At 43.6% G+C, this 18,937-nt stretch overlaps 1 protein-coding gene across 2 annotated transcripts in view; it reads right to left on the reverse strand.

The window, feature by feature from the left end:
- The window catches only part of EVA1A (eva-1 homolog A, regulator of programmed cell death), a 200,367-nt gene extending 185,961 nt beyond the window's left edge, over positions 1–14,406 (reverse strand). The window contains exon 1 of one of the 2 annotated variants that reach the window (XM_072926307.1): positions 14,172–14,406. In XM_072926307.1, the coding sequence (XP_072782408.1) occupies positions 14,172–14,271 (100 nt within the window). In that variant the 5' untranslated portion in view covers positions 14,272–14,406. The remainder of the gene's footprint in view (positions 1–14,171) is intronic. The other variant, XM_072926308.1, reaches the window with a different exon arrangement.
- Between the last annotated feature and the right edge of the window lie 4,531 nt (positions 14,407–18,937).

Here is an 18,937-nt window from a genome sequence, read left to right on the forward strand (position 1 = left end):
ATAGTTTGTGTTTGAAGGCATCTTCAAAGATCACCTAGTCAAACTCCCCCTAACATTTTTCACCAGATCAGGTTCCCTAAAGCCCTCTCCATCATAATCTTGAACAGGGATGGGGACACCCACAGCTTCTCTGGGCAAACTGTTTCAATGTCTCACTACACTGATCATAAAAATATTCTTTCTTATGCCTAGTCTAAATATTTCAGTTTAAAGCCATTACCTCCTGTCCTGTCACTGCAGACCTTGGCAAAAAGTCTCTCTCTGTCTTTAAGTCCCCTTCAAGTACTAAAAGGCTGTGGCAAGGTCTCCCCTGGGCATCAGGGTGGATCAGGCCGATTTGGTGCTTAATAAGACAAAAATAGTTTGGACCAAGTTAACTCTGATACTACACTAAAGAGTTGAAGAGGGTGGACCACAGCAGCAGTGGTGAAAAAAGTAGTAGAAGTGTTTAATTCTCCACCACCTCCCCCAGAAATGCCTGGGGACAATAGAAAAGGTAACTGCAGCCCATCATTAAGCCAAGCTGACAAAGAAAATGCTCCCACCAGCCACATCTGCCTGGTATAGGCAGGCAGCCACCATCAGTCTTAGAGGCTTTCTCAGCCCCCAGACTATTTAGAAGTCACCACAATTCAGGTAACTGTGGAATATGGGCTCCAAGAAAATCAGCAAGTACTCAAGCTACAGTGAAAGACATATGGAGACAATTAGGAATCATGGGATGAAAAGGGACAGGCATGAAAACAGAGGCAGGGTCCCACAGTCTCAAGCTCTCACAGCGAACTTCAGGGCTGTGTTGGCAGGAACAGGAATTTTGTGACAGTCTCTTCAATCACAGGCTCCTCTCACACTTGAATCATGCTTGGGGCTACAGCCTCAGACTCAGGACACCCAAGGATTGTGGCTCCAATTGACTTGATGCTATTTCATTTCACTGCATGTGATTTCTTTCCCACACGCCTCATTCCCCTCTGTGCACATAAGGGATGGAAACTGGCAAAAAGACAGAGAAATTCAGGGTGGGCATTAGTTACTATTTTTGACAGCACTAAAACAATATATAAAAAGGAGGGTTTTGGTTTTTTGTTTTGTTTTTGGTGGTTTTGTTTGTTGTTTTTTTTTTGTTTTTGCTGTGATTTGTTGTCCCCTAGTTACAGCTTAGAGAGGAAAAACAGAAGACAATGTCCCATCTGATGCCTCCCTGATGGAGTGACAGAGGCTGGCTCTGCCACAGCATTGCAGAAGTTGTGCTTTTGGGAGAGTATTGTTTTTATTTCAGGAGGGACAAAAAAAAAAAAAAAAAAAAAAAAAAAAAGGAAATGAGCAATCCCAGAAAGAAAGGGTCTGAATGCTTCCTCAGGCTGCACCATGAGAACGATTGCTGTTGTCAAAGTGTGTTTCATTGTTCTGATCTTTCTGAGAAATCTTAAAATATATCCAGAAATGTAACAAGAACAGAAAACAGATCTCTTTCTTTGGCTGCCCATTTGCAGTATGGCTGGTGAGACACAGACTACAGCTTAGTAATGCTAGTTACCCTGGTTAACCCCTGTTCTTTATAATCACATTTAATAAGAATTTTATTTTAAAAACACTATTTAAAAAAATACCTATCAGGAGCAGGCATATAGAGAAGCCAACTTTCCCTCAGTTGAATAGCCCCACTGATTTTTAGTGAATTACTCACCAAGTCAGGACTCCTCACCAGCATCAGCCCCATGGCTAATCAATAGCAACTAGTTGCTACAATAACAGATCTGGCTCATTTTGCCATTGGTGCCACTTTCAAATACCACACCCAGTCTGCCCTCCCTGCCAGATTTCTTCAAGCACAAACTTCCATCCAGGAGTCAAGTTCCTGGCAATACCTCCAAGATCAGAAAAGTAGGACATACAAGAGATGCAGGGGCACCATGATTTCCTTAAAGACCAGAAAATGGCTTTTAACCCAGGAAGCAGTAGGATTTACCCCTCTTAGCATTCTTAGCAAGGCTCCATCTCATGGGAGCAGCTGGAATCAGCCAGGGCTGCACCTCTAATCTCCCAGAGCTAAAGACCCTCAGCGAGAGGAAAAATTGCTGATAAGATAGATAGATAGATAGATAGATAGATAGATAGATAGATAGATAGATAGATAGATAGATAGATAGAAAGATAGATAGATAGATTAGATACATACACAGACAGACAGAGTGAGTGGATCCCAACACAGCACCCCCACAGCTCAGCACTGCTCCTGACCCACAACATCTGCACATCTGTAGGCACAGCCATGCTGCTCTCTTGCTGGCACTGGTGTCCACAGAGCCAGCTCAGGACTCTCAGTCCCACCTGCTTGATAAAGCACCTTGGACATGGCTGCAAACAACCCCTCAGAGGCCAAAACTGGAATGAAGAAGGACAAACAGAACAAACACAGGTCACAGGTGAAAAGGTTTGTCTTTCTTTGTCCCCAAAAAAGAGTTTCCTGTGTTCAGATGTTGGGGAGGTTGGTGTGAATAGATACAGATTTTCAGATGAGTAGATGACAGCAGTGCTGAGAGGCAGAAAAGGATCATCTTTCTCACAGGTCAAAGCAGTGACAATTGGCCTTTAATCTTCTATACCCTGTAACAGGCAACTTAATCAGTCTTGTACTCCAGTGACTTAAATCGAGATAAACATTTTAAAAACACTTATCATTCCTATTGTGATACCACGCTGACCAATCAGCTTGTTTTTCACCCACAGCAGGCTTTGCTTGAGCAGAAATAATCATCCCCAGCTCCATCACACAGATGTAGGAGCGCTGGGAAAATGCAGAGGAGGCTGAGTGAACAAAAGGCATTTCAGGCCTGCTGGGGTCAGAATGTGTATCTGTATGGGAGGTTGGACTCATCACTAATCCATCTCTGTTTCTAATGAGATTGGTTCCCATTACAGCAAAAGGAGATCCATGGCTTAATTTGCCAAGGGTACCATTGTCAGGCAGCTTAGGGAAGCAAAATAATCTTATCAGTTTGAACTTGAACCTTGCCCTCCAATTATATGGACAATGTTTATGAAAAGAGAGATAAAGAGATTTTAATTTGTCCAGCAAGAAAAATGGATTGTCTGACACCAAGCATTCAGTTTCCTGCAGCTTCTGATAGACCTTTACAGTCCAGCCACTCGCCTGTACCATTGCCAAATGTACTTACTACTATCTGTGCACATTAACTCTGGACCAAACCCAGGGCAAATGGCACCAAATACGTTTGTAGTCCAACTTATTGGTACAGCAGTCTCTGCTCCTGTAGTAAAGCTAAAGTGAAAGCCTGGAGCCATCAGCTAAAGACAAGCAAATCCAAATGAGAAAAATGTTTCACCCCTTCTTGCTGAATGTCTCTCTGCATCCCTCTCCGTTCCATCAGCTCCCCCTTGGCTGCTATAGAGGCCATCCTCTTCTGGGAGTTCTGCATCCCCCACATTGCAGCTAAAACAAAGAACATTATGGCAAATAACAGCCAAGCTTCATCCATTCGTTTCTCTTTACAATTCATTCCATCAAAGCTGTTTAGCTGAACAAAACCCCGGCGCTCTCCTTTATTGTGAGGCCAACAATAAGCGAGCATGTGAGCACAGCGTGGGTCCCAGATGTGCGCCTGCATCAACTGCGAGCCACGTCCTCGCCCCACTCACTTTTACAGGGCTTTAACCTCTTTGCACTGGAATGCAGATGAGCACATAAACCAGGAAGCAAAGAGTGTTAACACAACAGAAGTGGCCCCTCTACAAAGGATACATGAAGAGAGGGACATGCTTTGGAAACAGTCAGATCAACAGCCTCGGTTTCCAAGGGGTTACCCACACAATAAAAATCCAGAGAGAAATAAACTGAGCAAATCCCAGAGGATCTATTTTTAGCAATATCACTTGCACTGCAGGATCTTTATTTGTGCCTTTGAATAGACACACAAACTTTTCTTTCTTCTTTTATGGAGGGAAAGAAGCAAGTAAAAAAAAAAAAATTTGGAGGGGGAAATGTCTTCAAAACTCATTTCAAAAGTTATTTTAGAATGTGTTTCAAGGACTAACCCCAAATTTGTAACTCAATTTTAAGAACTCTTATCTCATCCTAAATAAAGTAACCCTCAAAGCATGACTGCTCTAAGGAAAAAAAAAAAAAAAAAAAAAAAAGAGAGAGAGAGAAAGAAAACCACAACAAAAACTATGCAAAACAAAATCTTTCACACAACTGCACTTTATGGCTCAGATCATATCTGCCAGCAGAAGGTTTCCTTTGATATCAACCTCTAGCTCATATTGCACATAAAATACAGGTGTAATGTTCCCCTTTCCTTAGCATACTGTGTCTGGCTGTGATGGAGTTAATTTTTTTGTAGCAGCTTGTACAGTGCTGTGCTTTTGGTCCACAACCAAAACAGTGCTGATAATATATTAATGATTTAGCTATTGCTGAAGATCTTTTTCACTGCATCAGCACTTTGTCTGTCCCTCACTGTGCCTTCCCAGTGAATAGATTTTAGGGTGCACAAGATTTTGGGAGGGATACAGTCAGGCAGGTGACCCCAGCCAAGCAAAGACATATCCCATGCCGTGTAGTGTCATGTTCAGCAATAAAACAGAGTGGAGTGGGGTAAATCAGCTTGGGAACTGATTGATCATCAGTCTGCCTGTGAGAGGCAGTGAGTGATTGCCTTTGCATCACTTACTTTGCTTTTTAATTTTATTTCTTCCACTTCTTTTCCACTATTTTTATGTCATTCCATGTGTTTTTGCTTTTACTCTTCCCTCCCTCTTCCTCTGTCCTACTTGGAGGTAGGAAGTGGAGGCAAGCAAGCAGCTGGGTAGTGCTTGGCTACTGGCAGGTGTTAACCCACAACACTCAGTTATGTGCACTTGGCTTTGCAACTGAAATGTACATTTTAACCTGTGCAGCCCATTTGCACAGAGATATTATAACTTTGGAGAAGGAACTCTGTACTGAGTACCACACATTTCTTCCTGCTTATCACAGCTTAAGAGAATAGATAAGGGGCTGCTCCTGGAGAAGAAGGTGGATACTAAACAATCTCTGAAATATTGGGCATTTTGAGCTCCTGATGCCAATCTCTCTGCCTTGCATCCTTAGCTGTGCAATGCAGGTAACATTCCAGACTCCTTCCAGAAGGGTAAGTACATCCCTGTAAGTATATCCCTCCTAACAAGCAGAATAGAGTTTAAATAACATAATAGGATTTGAATACCATTAAACATACAGGAAATAAGGCCCCAGGGCCATAAAGAATGGGAGAATAAAGAAAACTATTTTAAGGCCACTGTTCTGCACCCTGGACAACACAGGAATCCCAAGGAATAGAGAAAAAGAATGTTCTCATTAAAGAGTAATGTAAACACACAAAGGACTGGACTCAAGTAGTTAAGACTACCTTAATTTTAACATTTCTTAACTTCCATATGTTTTATTTGAATAATAATACTGTTATTTGAATGTTTCACACAAAAGCTAAACTTTTTCCAAAGCAAATTGCAGAATTTTATCCCATAGCATCCTATGGGCCACAGCAGCACTGCATGTACAGGCCTCACACAGACCACAGAGGGAGATTTCCCAAAGACTGAGGCCCAAAACAATAATCCATAACCCAGATATAGGATCTCAAGTTACCACCTATCACTTTAATTGCACTAAGTGTCTGTACTCTTGGTCCAACATAACTTTCAGGAAAAACATTATGAGCCAAAAGGCTTTGCAAAATACAGCAAACATGGGAAATTAATGTCAGAAATTGCACCTGTTGTAGAGCACCCTTAATTTCAACACCAGCCCACAGTATGGTACAGAAATCACAGAGGAAACATTAGCAGAAAATCCCCACACTGCTGTGTTTGTTTTCATATTTATTAATGGGAGTAAAAGCCCACTTTAAACCCTTGAGGCTGATACAACACATGTTGATAATATCATAGCAGCAAAACCACAGGCATCTGATAGCAGCTAAAAATAAAATAACACAAGCACACAGGGGGTCTCAGAGTAGGTGGTCTGAATGGCCCCTTCTTGACAAGCAGCACCATCAGGTACTCAGTTTGTCAAGGATTTTGTGTATCTCACCTGAAGTCAGCTTCCTCTCACACCCTGAGGATTATGATTCTTTTATGGGCTGCTGGGGGCATGAAAAAAAATCCTTCTTCTGGCAAATAGTGCACTGATATCAGGTCAAAAGTTGGTGCACAAAAGTACACAGTGAAGGTTTTTATTGTAAATGGCTGATTAATCTCCTTTAGGTCTCTAGGTCTTCTCCTCTAAATATAACATTAAAAGTGAAATATATTTTTAAATCTTTCTTCCTCCTTGTTAAGGATACTTTGCCAACAGTGGCATGTGAGCTCCCCTGCCTGCCACAACTAAAGTGCTGGGACAACATCTACTGCAAATTCTTCAGCAGCACCTATATCCATCTGTTCATTCAAACACACTTCTGACACCTGAGCACTTGGAGGTTTGGCCAAACTGCAGCTCACACACACACTGCTCCATCTTCATGCAGGGATACAGATGGATCCAAGAGGGATTATTGAACAGCAAGCCTCAGCATCCAAAGGAGCCCCATCAATACTGACACCACAGTTCAAGAGCACAGAGTATATCTGAAAAGACTCAGCCAAGATTTATTTTCCTGTGCAACCCAAAACTACCAACTCATCATTGTCTCTGGCATGAGAAGACACACACTGGGTTCCAGGCAGCCAGGCACTGCACACGCTGAAAGAGGAGACATTCACAGTTTTAATTACTACAAATGAGTTCATACCCTCAGTCAGTGAGCTGGGCAAGGCACATTTGGATTAGCCCAAACCCAGGCTGAGAAAGTCACAACTCCCCATCCATCCTCAGGCAAAAGAGCAGCTAAGTAAATAAATAATAATAACAGGTAGCCCAAGCAGCTCTCTTAAACATGCTCCCAATCATTACTCCTACACAAGTTTTAATCTGCAAGAAAATGAGTTGGGATTAACTTCTGTGCTTCGGTTCATTCTGCACAGCTCTTGGCAAGTCAGCAAAGCTGCCTCACAGCTGAGCAGATTTTGGCCTGTGGCTGTCTTTTGGAAAGAGCAGAAAAATCCCAGACAGCAGCAATGCTGGATCAATGAGGCTCAGCACTGGCAAGGACACAAGGAGCCTTGAAGTATTGTACCAAACCAACCTGACCAAAAATCCTCTTGACCACTTTGAGAGGCACATTGGGTCTGTTCCTGCAGACAGTCACACACCTTTCAAGGAACACAATCTGTATAAAGAAATTACAAAAGCACAAAAAACCAAAACAAAATGGGTAATTGCTTTAAATGGTCTGTCCCCCTGGGATTGGGATTGCTATTTTGGAACAGAAAACAGAAAGTTCAATCTATACCTGCACAAACATGCCAAGCACAAGCAGCCAGTTTCAAATAAGACATGTAAACAGCCCTGGTGTTGGCCAACTAAATCACTGAACACCCACCTAAACACAGCACAGGCCAATCCAAGCTCTGAACACCAAGCACTTTGGGAGATCAGGCTCTGTTTAAATTAGCATCAACAAAAGGATCAGCATGAGTGCCAAGTGTAAATACACAGGTTTTTCCCTCCTGCAGAGACTAAGCTTATTCTCCCTACCCCCAGATTAAATTGTGAGTTTAGCTTCTAAGTATCTCAGTTGAAAAAAATGATAAGTCAAAATTCTCATCTTTTAATTTTTAATTGACCAAACTATTTGTGACATATAAAATTTGCTTTCACAGTGCCTTAAGTCATGGAAAATTTTTACCTGAGGGTAGAAATAGTTGCTTTCTTTAATTCTGCAGCATTTGTATCTTGTATCCCTGATAACACACAGACATAGGACGAATGCTGCAAGAACAATTTCCTCAAATTGTCTGTGCATCTGTGGGATACTGGGATACTTTGAAGTTATTAAGTTATTAAAATTACCACAGTAGATTTTTTCCGTTTTTTTTTTTTAATTTTGTTAATACTACTAATCAAATAAAGTGTTCCTGGTACTAACAAAAGTCTTCATCATTTTCTGGGCCCTTGCAATTCGTAGATACAATATAAATATTGCCAGTCACCACACAGATGTTGGGATCCCTGAGGTCTCTTGGCTCTTGCTGACAGCTGTGATGGCTAAACCAGTGGATTTCCATGTGACACGAGCCAGATGCACACATATGGCTCTTGAGCTTGAAGTCATTGCCTACATGAGGTTTCACACAGACCCCTCACGAGACATCCTGGCACCCAGAGCAGCCCCATCCATCCCTCCCAGACCGTGTCTCCTTTCCCTGGTTCCACAAACACCAACCAGCAGCTGTGTTTTTGCAGCAGTAACAGCAGTGCCCCTGGTGACTGCCCAGGACCACAAACACAAGGAATTGGAAACACGTGTTTGTCATCCTGCAGCTCAATTTGGTCCCCTTAGCTGTCAGTAAAAATAAATGCTGGATATTTTTACAGTCAGCAGGCACAGAGTTCTCCCTCACAGCATGTTCATCACAACTGTTGGGAAATCCACAGTGTTTTCTGGAGCATGCCTCCATACAGAGGTGGACAGAAATTTGTGTCTTTGCATAAAATGGCATTTGGTCCTGGTAACATGGTTTTGTTCATACCATAAAGCTAGATCCCCACTGATAAACCAGAACAACTCTCTCAGGCACCAAAATAGCCCCAGATTCTTTTCCTGCTCTGCAAGAGCAGCAGATCTGGCACTCGATACCCACCCAAACTCCTAGTGATTTCCTCCTCCAGGAAACCTCCCAGCTCTCTGAGGTCTTAGACTCTTTTCCACTGGCAAACAGACATATGTGACACAAGCCCCAGTTGCAGCTTCCCCCTGTGAGAACCCCTCAGCCATGGCTCCCAGACACAGCCATCCCCTTCAGCTCCTGCTCCATGCAGCCACATCTCCAGAATGTTATCAGACGAGGCCAAGTGGTTTCAAACCACCTTTGATGAGGTTTTGGATTTTGTCAGCTCTGCGAAGGAGAATTTCTCTACACCAGCACAGGCAGTTTTTCCTCAGTAAGCCAAACTGCAGCCCAGGCAGCTGGGATGGATGGAGTTGTACATTTCCTCCAGCTGACAAGGAAAAGATCACCTGGGGCAGGGACCTCTCTAAGCAGCAACCTGAGGTCCATCCTACCTCATCACTCAGAGCCCTTCCCCAAGACAAGGTATGGAGGTGGACTGGACGTGGCCCGGTCTTTAACCAAAGTCTAAATCATATCTGTTTGCCCCTGGGGTCAAAAACTCAACCCTCATTACTGAGTTACAATTTCTTTTTCAGTGTGATGGTGTATCTGCCTTTCTCTGGAAAATGCCACCTTTTACAGCCTGAAACCTTCAACACATAGAAATCCTGGATGCCCCTTGACACCATAGACCCTTTCAGAGCTATTAGGCATTCAGAAGCTGTTAGCATGGATATTTTGGTGATAATTTGGTGAATGGAGTTGTCAAACAAATTGCCTTTATTATGGACTGATTAAATGCAATCAGGGAGAAGTGCCTTTCCCTCCCCAACTCCAGCCCTCATCACTCAAACAAACACACTGAGCCAATTAGCAGGGAGGTGGCAAAAGCAGCTTTCACTTGAAACCTGATATTCTTGGGGAAAAGAAGAAAAAAAAAAAAAAACAACCAGTCACCACCAACAGTAATAACAACAACAACAAAAATCTTTATGCTTTCAAAACCAAGACAGGCCTCCAGGGAGAGGTTCCAAAAGCTACCCATGGCTCACCTGCAGGGTGTGGATGGGAGTAACCAGTATTCACCTGGCTCAATGCCAGATCAGCTCCCTTAAGAAAAGTGCTGCTCGCATCCAGCTTGTGCCAGAATCTAATGCAAAGAACATAAACTTTAAAGCAGGCCCAAGGGGAGCAGCACTACCAGGGCTGGTTTTTCTTTCAGGGCTGAGTTCTCCTGTGTCACAAAAAGCACGAGCTCCCAGCCCAGCTGTTTCCATGCCTAGAAACCTAAGTTTTTGGCTTAGGTCCTTGCAGTGGATTCTCTGATGTCTGGAAATTCTTGAGCTCACAACCCTTCCCACAGTAGTGGAGGGACCTGTCTCCATTAACATGAAACTCATGGCAATCCCATAGATCTGATGCCACCACCCTTCTGCCCAACATGCCTGAAATCAGCTAATGAATGGGAAAATCCTTTTGGAGAATAAGAGCACAGCATGATAACAACAAGTTTAATTCCTTGCAGGTATGCAGCTGGAAGTTAAATGGTCACCTTGGCAGCAGTGGGCAGAGTGAAATTCAACATGTGTTTGCATGACTTAGCTTCAGAGACAGGCACATCATGGCTGAGCAGAGAGAGCACACAGGATATAATAGCTGTTGACTAAGCTTTCAATGCCTGCATTTAAAATTAGCACCAAAGCCTACTTTTGGCCCCATTTTTATTAACCCTGTCCCTCTGAGGAGCAAGGCCTTGCACTGCACATGGATCACTGCCACCCAGAGCCCATGCAGAGGAGCTATGGCATAGCTTCCCCTAGAAGGAGCCAGGGCATTGCTGTGTCTTGGACTCTCACTAAAATTAGAAAGGGCCTAAAACAAAGGTCAGGTTTTATCAAAAAGCAAGGATTTTGGAGAATTCATTGCTGCTACGGAGATTAGGACTAGAGATTTACAGCTAATGATCAGATTCTTACCCCACACCTCATCACAATCCTCAAGTATCACCTTTAACATTAGGGGTACGTGACACATCAAGACATCAGGTTCTAAGCCTTGACACAGTCCTGAGCACAAGAACAGATCACAGAATGGGACTAAATCAAGAGTTCATCCTACAAGCAGCCACAGAGAAAAAGTCCAGGTCTTCTTAAGAAGTGGCTGCAAAGTGCCTGATAAATCCACTTTCTCCCTCAGGATCTGCTTCCTACCCCCCACACCCCGCTACAAACATCAATGTTTAAAGAACTATTAAAGAAAACAACTTCAAAACTCTTCACATAGTTCAAATACTTCACTTAAAAGGAATTTGAATTCTTACATCTCAGATTGCACCAGTCCCCAGCAGGACACGCACTGCTCATGTTCACATTGTGGCATTTGAGCTGTTCAAACAGGAGGGATGGAGCCCCAGTGTGAGACTGTGTGCTCAGGGGTTAGAAATCCCCACCAGCCCTGCTCTCTTGTGAGACCTGAGACTCAGTTAACCACATCTCTGGGCACCTTCTCAGGGTGTGCCTTGCCACGACCTTCATAAAAATGAAATTTTCCTGCAGCTGAGAGACACATCCCTTGAAGACGCAGCCAGTGGAGAGTACTGGGAGCAGTGGGATGTGTGTTTGAAGTTCTTGGTAAGTCTTTTATCCAGCCCTATTGCAGAGTTGCAGCATGAGAGTCAGGTCAGTGATTCTGACTTATGATCTGCTTAGAGCTCAAGAGTGGTTGTCCCTGAGCTTTCCTTCTGGGGCTGGATCCACACACTCTGGCCACCACCATACAGCCATGACCTATTACAAACAGCAGCACCTCCTTGGTAATGCTGAGGCAAACTAAGCTGAGAAGCCAGAGAGGTTTTGCTGCTATACAAAGTCTACAGGATTGTGTTTTAAACCCCCACTCTTCCCCAAAGAGCATCAGCTGATGTCTCTGAACTGCACTGCTATTCATTTGCAAGCTGGAAAAGCCTTTACATCCCAAAGAGCTGTGTCATCTCCCTGCAGCACCAACTGCTGCAGAAACCTCTGTGGGATCACAGCAAGCCTTACATTCCTCAGCAGTAATACCCAATACAAATCCACTCATCTCCCTGGGGTGCAGACAATTTATGTTTTGGATGCACCACCTCTAGGTGGGATGGCATAGAGTAAAGCTGTAAGTTGTCCCCAAAGGTGTTCACCTGCTCAATTCCAGTCATGCCAGAGAAGAATTCAGAACATGCTGAAGTATGGAAAAATGTATAACAGGCCAGAAACAATTACAGTTGAATAATGTTATAAGGTTGCCCCCCTCCCCTTTCTTAAGCCAGCTGACAATTCACTTACAGGGATAACAGTGACAAACAAGATGCTCCATCAGGTAGGAAGAGTTAGCTGGGCCGCTGCTCCTTCAGAGAGGCACATGGTGCAAACCCTCACGCATTGGAGAGAGGTGAATGGGGTCAGTGCAATATGTGCTGGGAAAGCATAAGGTGTGATTTGGGAAATACTGTACCTTTTCCTACCCCCTATCATCTTGTGGGTACTCAGCTCTTGAGTTTACAAGACTGTATTTGAGCTGCTACACACTGGGTACAGCCCTTTCCTGCAGCAAATCATGTTTCCTGTCCTGCAAGGTACAGTCAGTCCAACAAGACTGGGGACATTTGCCAAGCCTGCTATCAGAAAACATAGGTTGGACCTGGCAGAAGGTTTCAACAGTTATGGAAACTCATGAGACCTTGTGCTGCTGGGATTACAGACCCTGCTTCAGAATACAGTCTTGCCATACACATATGCAGGGATACAAGCCACCCTTCTTCTCCCAAAGTATGACAGTTCAGTTGGATGCTACAGAAAACATTATTTTGTTATCAGCAGCCTTCTTATCCATTTTTTGAAAGAATAGCATCTGGTCCCCCTGCCAGCACCACTGAAGCCTATCAAATTTCCTTCCACTGCTCCAGCTATGTTGTACAAACACAATGTAAAGCACCTTTGCCCTGGGACACCTGTACACATTTTAACGCTTGGCAATTTGGCCTGGCTGGGAAAACTTTATCTACATTTCAGAAAGACAACTTCTTTCCCCATTGCAGCTTTTGCTCCCATCATGCCTGCTCTATGCACCCCTTCTGCATCAACTTTCTTGCAAGCAGGAGCACAGAGAAAGCTCAGTGCCAAGAAAAGGATAAAAGCACACCAGAAACAAGGAAATGCCTCAGTCCTTTCCATTCAGAGGCAGATCTGCCTTGAATGGGAGCCCCCAGGACTGATGTGCCCCCAAATGAGACTGAATCACAGGCAAGCCAGCCCCCTTCAATTCACATTAAGACTTCCAGCACCGTACATATTCTTTCCCCCACCCTCCACCACAAGCTCCTCCTTTCTAACACAAATTTCTCACAGCACACAGACACATGCACTCCCAGGCAGCGAGCAGCAGTGCTGGGATATGTTGAAACCCAAGTCGAGTGAGGTTCAACCCTTGCAAATGACACTTTTTCATCAGCAAATTATAATTGGCAGCTCTTATCCACTACAAGAGTTTTGCAAAACACCCCTAAAGAGTATGCCAGGCTAGTTCTTCACACTAAGACCCAAAATTAGAACAAACATCCTAAAAGAAAAGTGGCCCTCACTGGGCTCTCCCAAGCAAACTTATCAACCCTGCTGAGTTGTAAAATGAAATCTGTTATGTTTTCTCAGATCCACATGCATATCCACAAAGAACAGAAAGAGAAACGTAATTTTAAAGCAACTAATGCAGCTATAGAATTATAAAACTTACATGGGATTTCAGACTTTGAAAGTGCTGGGTATTTACCTGCCATGTACAACTCAAAACAAGTGCTATCAACATTTTTAGATTCAGAAAATATTAATAAAAAAGAGATTTTTAGATTCAGAAAATATTAATAAATGAGACACTTCTTTCAGTTTATGAAAACACAGTATATCATTTGTTCTGTGCATGCACCTCCTTTATCTCAGCTCAGGGGGGTTTTGCAACAGTCAGGACCTGCATGTTAAGAGGAGGGAATCTGGCCCACTACAAAATAATTTAGACTTGCTATGTTAGCTTTAATTTACATACTAAACTGTCCCAGTCTCCTAATCCACCTCTTTTCACCCCTATGAGAAACGCAGCACAAAATCTGCTAAAAATTTACACAGGTTAATACCATTCCTGCTACAAACCTTCAGAAGTTAACACTATTGATTTTCTTGTTGCCAAAGTTAGTTAGACCGACTCTGTTGAAATAGTTTTGCTAATTATTGAGAAAGGCTTTTAAGAAACTCAAACTCCTCTTACGGAAGACACTTTTCATTTTTGGCCTATTTTTAAAAGATTAAAATTACTTCCCACATAACTATCCCAGATCTGCTCACATCCCCTTTCCCTGAGCTGCTCCGGAGCACTGGAATAAGAGCCCCCGTGCATGAGCAGCACAGGGAAGGATCAGCGCTTCTCCCTACCTGAGAAGTCTGCAGAAGTCTTGGCAAAGTTGCTGAAAGCTGTCAAGCACATGAGTCCTAGGAGGAAGGTGGAGGTGGGAAACACATCTGGGCAGCACATCCTTAGCTGTCCTCACGGCTTGTTTTCTTCCAGAGGAAAGGAAAGCGGTTCCTGCCCCTGCCCAGCTCTCCTCATTGCCCGGAGAGCAGCGGCAGTCCCATTGCTTGGAAGGCTCGCAGGCAGCGGCGGGGAAGGAAAAGCACTCGGCACACACACACACACACACACACACACACACACACACACATCCCTGGGAGTGAATGAATCCCGGCTGACGAATGAGACAGACCTACCTGAGCCTTGGCGGAGTTCCCAGGGTCCTAAAAGCCACCTATTCGCCCAAATTTGCTGCAGACTGCTGTGCAGCTGTCCAGCTGTGGCACTGCGAGCTGCTGGGGGCCAGTCGGGGAAAGGGGTGCCCCGAGGCCATTGCTGCATTAGATATGCAGGGCTCTTGTCTCTTTGGTGGGCTCTTGTCTCTCTGGTGCAGACAGACAGAAGGATGAGCGGAGTTTTCAAAGGAGGGAGCCCAAAACAAAGCACCTGAATTCACACGGATTTCTGGTATGATGGGTATTTGTAGATACTGCTGAAATCAGTATGAGCAGCTGTGTCCTGCCAAACTGGTGACAGGAAAATTCTGTGTCTCCTGTTGAGAGTGATCCTACAGTGGAGGAGCCTTTGCACAGACCCAGGGATCAAACCCTCCTGGATCTCATTGCAGGACTGGGACTGCTGTCAGCCACACATACAAAACTCTCCTTTCCCTCTAACCCACTGGACCCCTCTATCCTCCATCAAACTCGACAGAGATCCACTGATTCAGCAGATCCAGACCTGTGCTTTTCATAGGATCATGGATGGTTTGGGTTGGAAGGGACATTATAGACATCTAACTCCAGCCTCTCTACCATGGGCAGGGACACCTTCAACTAAACCAGGTTGCTCCAAGCCCCATCCAACCTTGAGAGCCAGTAGTCCTGGCTCCTTCCATAGTAGTTACTTTAACCTCCAACTAGGATGGCCCTAGATGTTCACTGAGCACTGCTCACCCTGCAGAGTTAAAGGAAAGCTCCAGCTCACCTGGAAGCACATCCAATATTTGATCCTGCCTGATTTTCATCCATATCCTGGCAGCATCAAGCCAGTCATGTTAATTTGAAAGAGCTGAGAGCTGGGGACACAGATAGATGGGTGGACTCTTGTCCCTGGGTAAAGGAAGGAGATCCCGGGCTTTGGTCACCAGCCATATCTGCAGTTCAGGCATATGTTTGCATGTAAGTATTAGCCATATCCCACATATCCATACTAGGGCAGAAGCTGAGTGTTGGTGCGGAGAAAGGAGGATGTATTTCACAGGCAAAGCCAACATCAGACATTTAGCAGCCTGTATATCAATATATTTAAACTAAGGAACTGCACTGTGTGGGGCTGCCAAGGGGGGCAGCCATGGGGCCAGGCTCACACACAGCTGCTGAACAAAGCTGCAGCAGCTATCCAGCAAAAATAACCTCACTGGAAACATCCAAGGAAAACCACAAGTGGTTTTTACTCCTTTGTCCTGTTCATCCATATGGAATTAAGTGAAACTCTCCAAAAACATGGATTTTAAAGCTAAAAACAAGAGTAAGAATCTACAGCGCAAAGGGCTGAGGGGTTTTTTCAGAGTTGAGTGAACTTGTAAAGTGTTTCTTATTCTGAAATTTCTAATATTTCAGCTGTTCTCAGATGAATATCAGACTGGCTGCCTGATTATATATGGAAGACATTTTCAAGAGTGCTGCCATGAATACCAGAGTAATTGTTTCCACCAGAAGCCTGTCCTGGGATGGTCTGTGTTCTAGAAGCAGATCCCAAGGGGAGCTGTAAATCCCATGGCCCTGATTGCCTTCTGCCCACATGGCCACTTGCTCAAGTTCCAAACAGTCCCACAGAAGATGAGAGCAGAGTGGTAAATCTGGAGTTTGAGCTCAAATCCTGTCCAGGACCACAGGAGCAAGAGCCTGCTCTGGCCTGATATGCACCTAAGCACCTCCTTCCCACAGCATCTCTTCACACCCTGAGGGTCTCCAGTGAAGCTGCAGATGAATCTCCTCAAGGACAGTGGTGGCTCTGGGCTGCCCTAACAGCACAGACACAGCCTGAGGTCCAAGAGGCTCTGTACAATCCAGCCCCAGTCCCTTTTCTCTGCAGACAATTCCGCCCCCTTACTTTTTTTGCAGAGGGCTGCTTAAGATAAGAAAACCAAGGAACTTCTACAGGCTCCCTTGCTCTTTATTTCACCTGATACTTTAATCCCTCCTGCCAAACCTCTCTGACCTATATTTTTCCAGGGCTGACCTAAGTTTTAAAGAGAAAATACCAGGAGATTTGACTCCTGGCATCTATGTATAATTCTTGTCTCACCTAGTTCTGCTGCCCTTGCCAAGAGGAAGATTCACCAGTGCTGTCTTACAGGCATGAGATAACCATACCCATTACCAGATTATCAGTCAGAGCTCCTTATGAGCAAGACAAAGAAACAATAGGAAATCTATCAGCCTCTGGAAAAGGGAAGCACTATTTGCTGAAAAGAGCCCACCCTGTTAGCAGGTGTTGATTTTACTGATTAAAGGGTAATTAGGTTTGACTGACTCAGAATATGTGGAAGAAAAAAAAAAAACAAAAACAAAGGGTTTAAGGCTAAACATGGGCAGTGTGCTTGAGCAGCCCTTTAGGTTATTGAGAATAAAGTCAAACCAAAGAGGAGGGTATTGTCCTCTGAGGGAGTTTTTTTTGAGTAAGCCTGTACACATGCCTTCCAAAAGGAAAGAAGAAAGCATCTCTTGCCAAAAAGAACAAGAGGAAAAAAAATAAAAGAAAAATTGGCCTTTGAGAAACAGACAATTCAGTTAAAGCCCATCTCCATAATGCCCTTATTCCCTGGGGTTTGTGGGAACATCAGCTGTGTTTGCAAGGCAAAGAAGCCACCTGCCCCAGCACAGCACAGATAAAGGATGTCTCTCATGGACAGTCTCACGGGATAAACATGAATCAAGGCAACACCAAAATGGAACTTTACTTTTAGGAGTAACAGCCCTTGAAATCCATCCATGCCCTCAAATACATCTCTGGGGATAGATAATAACACATACAATGATATATATTCTCTTGGACCCCTTGTCCCCAAAGCCACACAGAAGTGGGAATAGGCCAGTTCCGATGCAGTCCAGCATTACATCTTAGCTTGGAGGAATGATACTCTCTTTCCCTCCACAGATTAACTGTGGAGAAGTCTCAATAAGTCTAAGATGTTTAACAACTGTACCTCAGTCCTCCTTTTAGATCATGTTACTTAAGTGCATTTTTCTCTCCTCCCATGCTCCTCTCTTGTAGATCCTCTCCTTCTGCTGCACATAAAACTATAATAGCTGAAATATGCATGTAAATTCCCAAAGTACAGTTAAGTACAACTGCAAATGGGGAAAATAAGGCAGTGAGAAAGGAAGTAATTTGTCATTCAGTTTTGTGACCCCAGCATTACACAATTCATAAATGGTAGTCAGGAGTGGACCCAGTTAGGATGATTCCCAGTTTAATGCTGTTTGTGCTGATCTTGCTTCCTTCCAGGGCTGATTTTTGGTAATGTTTTCCTAGTTTTTACTGACCCAGTACCATTAACCTCTTCCTTGCTGATTAAACCATCAACAGCCAAAGGCTGGCCAGTAGAAGAGCTAGACCAGGAATAAATCTCAGCTAGAGAACCAGATGTAGGACTGGAGTTCTGTTTGTTTACACAGTCACAAGCAGATTTATAAGTACAAATTTTCTAAAACTACCATTTCTTTCTAACCCTAGTAACATTACTCACTTCTTACTGTTTTTTCCATAAAGTCTCAAAGCACTCCCCAAAAAGCCCTGTTGCATTTTGCCATTTCGCACATGGACAAAGAACAGTCATATGTTTGAGGTAAATACTTTTCAATGTCAGCCAGGGGAAATTGACAGAGATAAGAAAATATTAAATACTTTTTAAGTCCAGCCAGAGCTCTTTCCACTTGGCCACATTCCTTCTAATTGAATGTAAATTAATAACAAAGTATATGTGCATTTATACCTACAGAAAGAAATGTAAACTGGGTGGTCAGAGTTTCAATATAAAATAGCAAAGTTTTCCAGCAGAGTACAGCTCTTTGTTTCCTTTTTTTTTCTTAATCTTTCTCCTAAGAGTGTCTTATGCAAACAGATGGTGTTACTCATGGAAGTAAGCACTGTTTGCTTTCATCAATTTGAAGGCAGAGGACTTCACATAATGCAGTTTTGCAATACAACACCAAGTATCTCACAAGTAAAATCCATATTCAATGCTAAATAACAGCTGTGCAGAATATTCAAACTGACAAGCCTTTGAAGTTTTCACATTTTGTGTCACTCAATCACTTAAGTTTACAAAACGAACATAAAACCTGGAGGACTTTGCTCCATACTGGGAAAGGTTTCAAGAGGGGGTAGTCCTTCAGCCAAATTCTGTGCAGAGTAAAAGCCCCAAGTGATGCACTCATCCCACTGAAACATTGGGAAACACTGAACAAAGTGGTGCAAAATCCTCCAATATATGAAAATGTCAAAAGTAAAATATTTGGAGACTGTACAAAGGGATCCACAACAAAGCTGAAAACTTTCTCCTCATGTCTCACCAAGCAACTGGTGTTGAACCTCTCTCTGTTGGCATTCTCTTTATTCTAAT

Source organism: Taeniopygia guttata, chromosome 3 (genome assembly GCF_048771995.1).
Source record: "Taeniopygia guttata chromosome 3, bTaeGut7.mat, whole genome shotgun sequence".
NCBI classification, from domain to species: Eukaryota; Metazoa; Chordata; class Aves; order Passeriformes; family Estrildidae; genus Taeniopygia; species Taeniopygia guttata.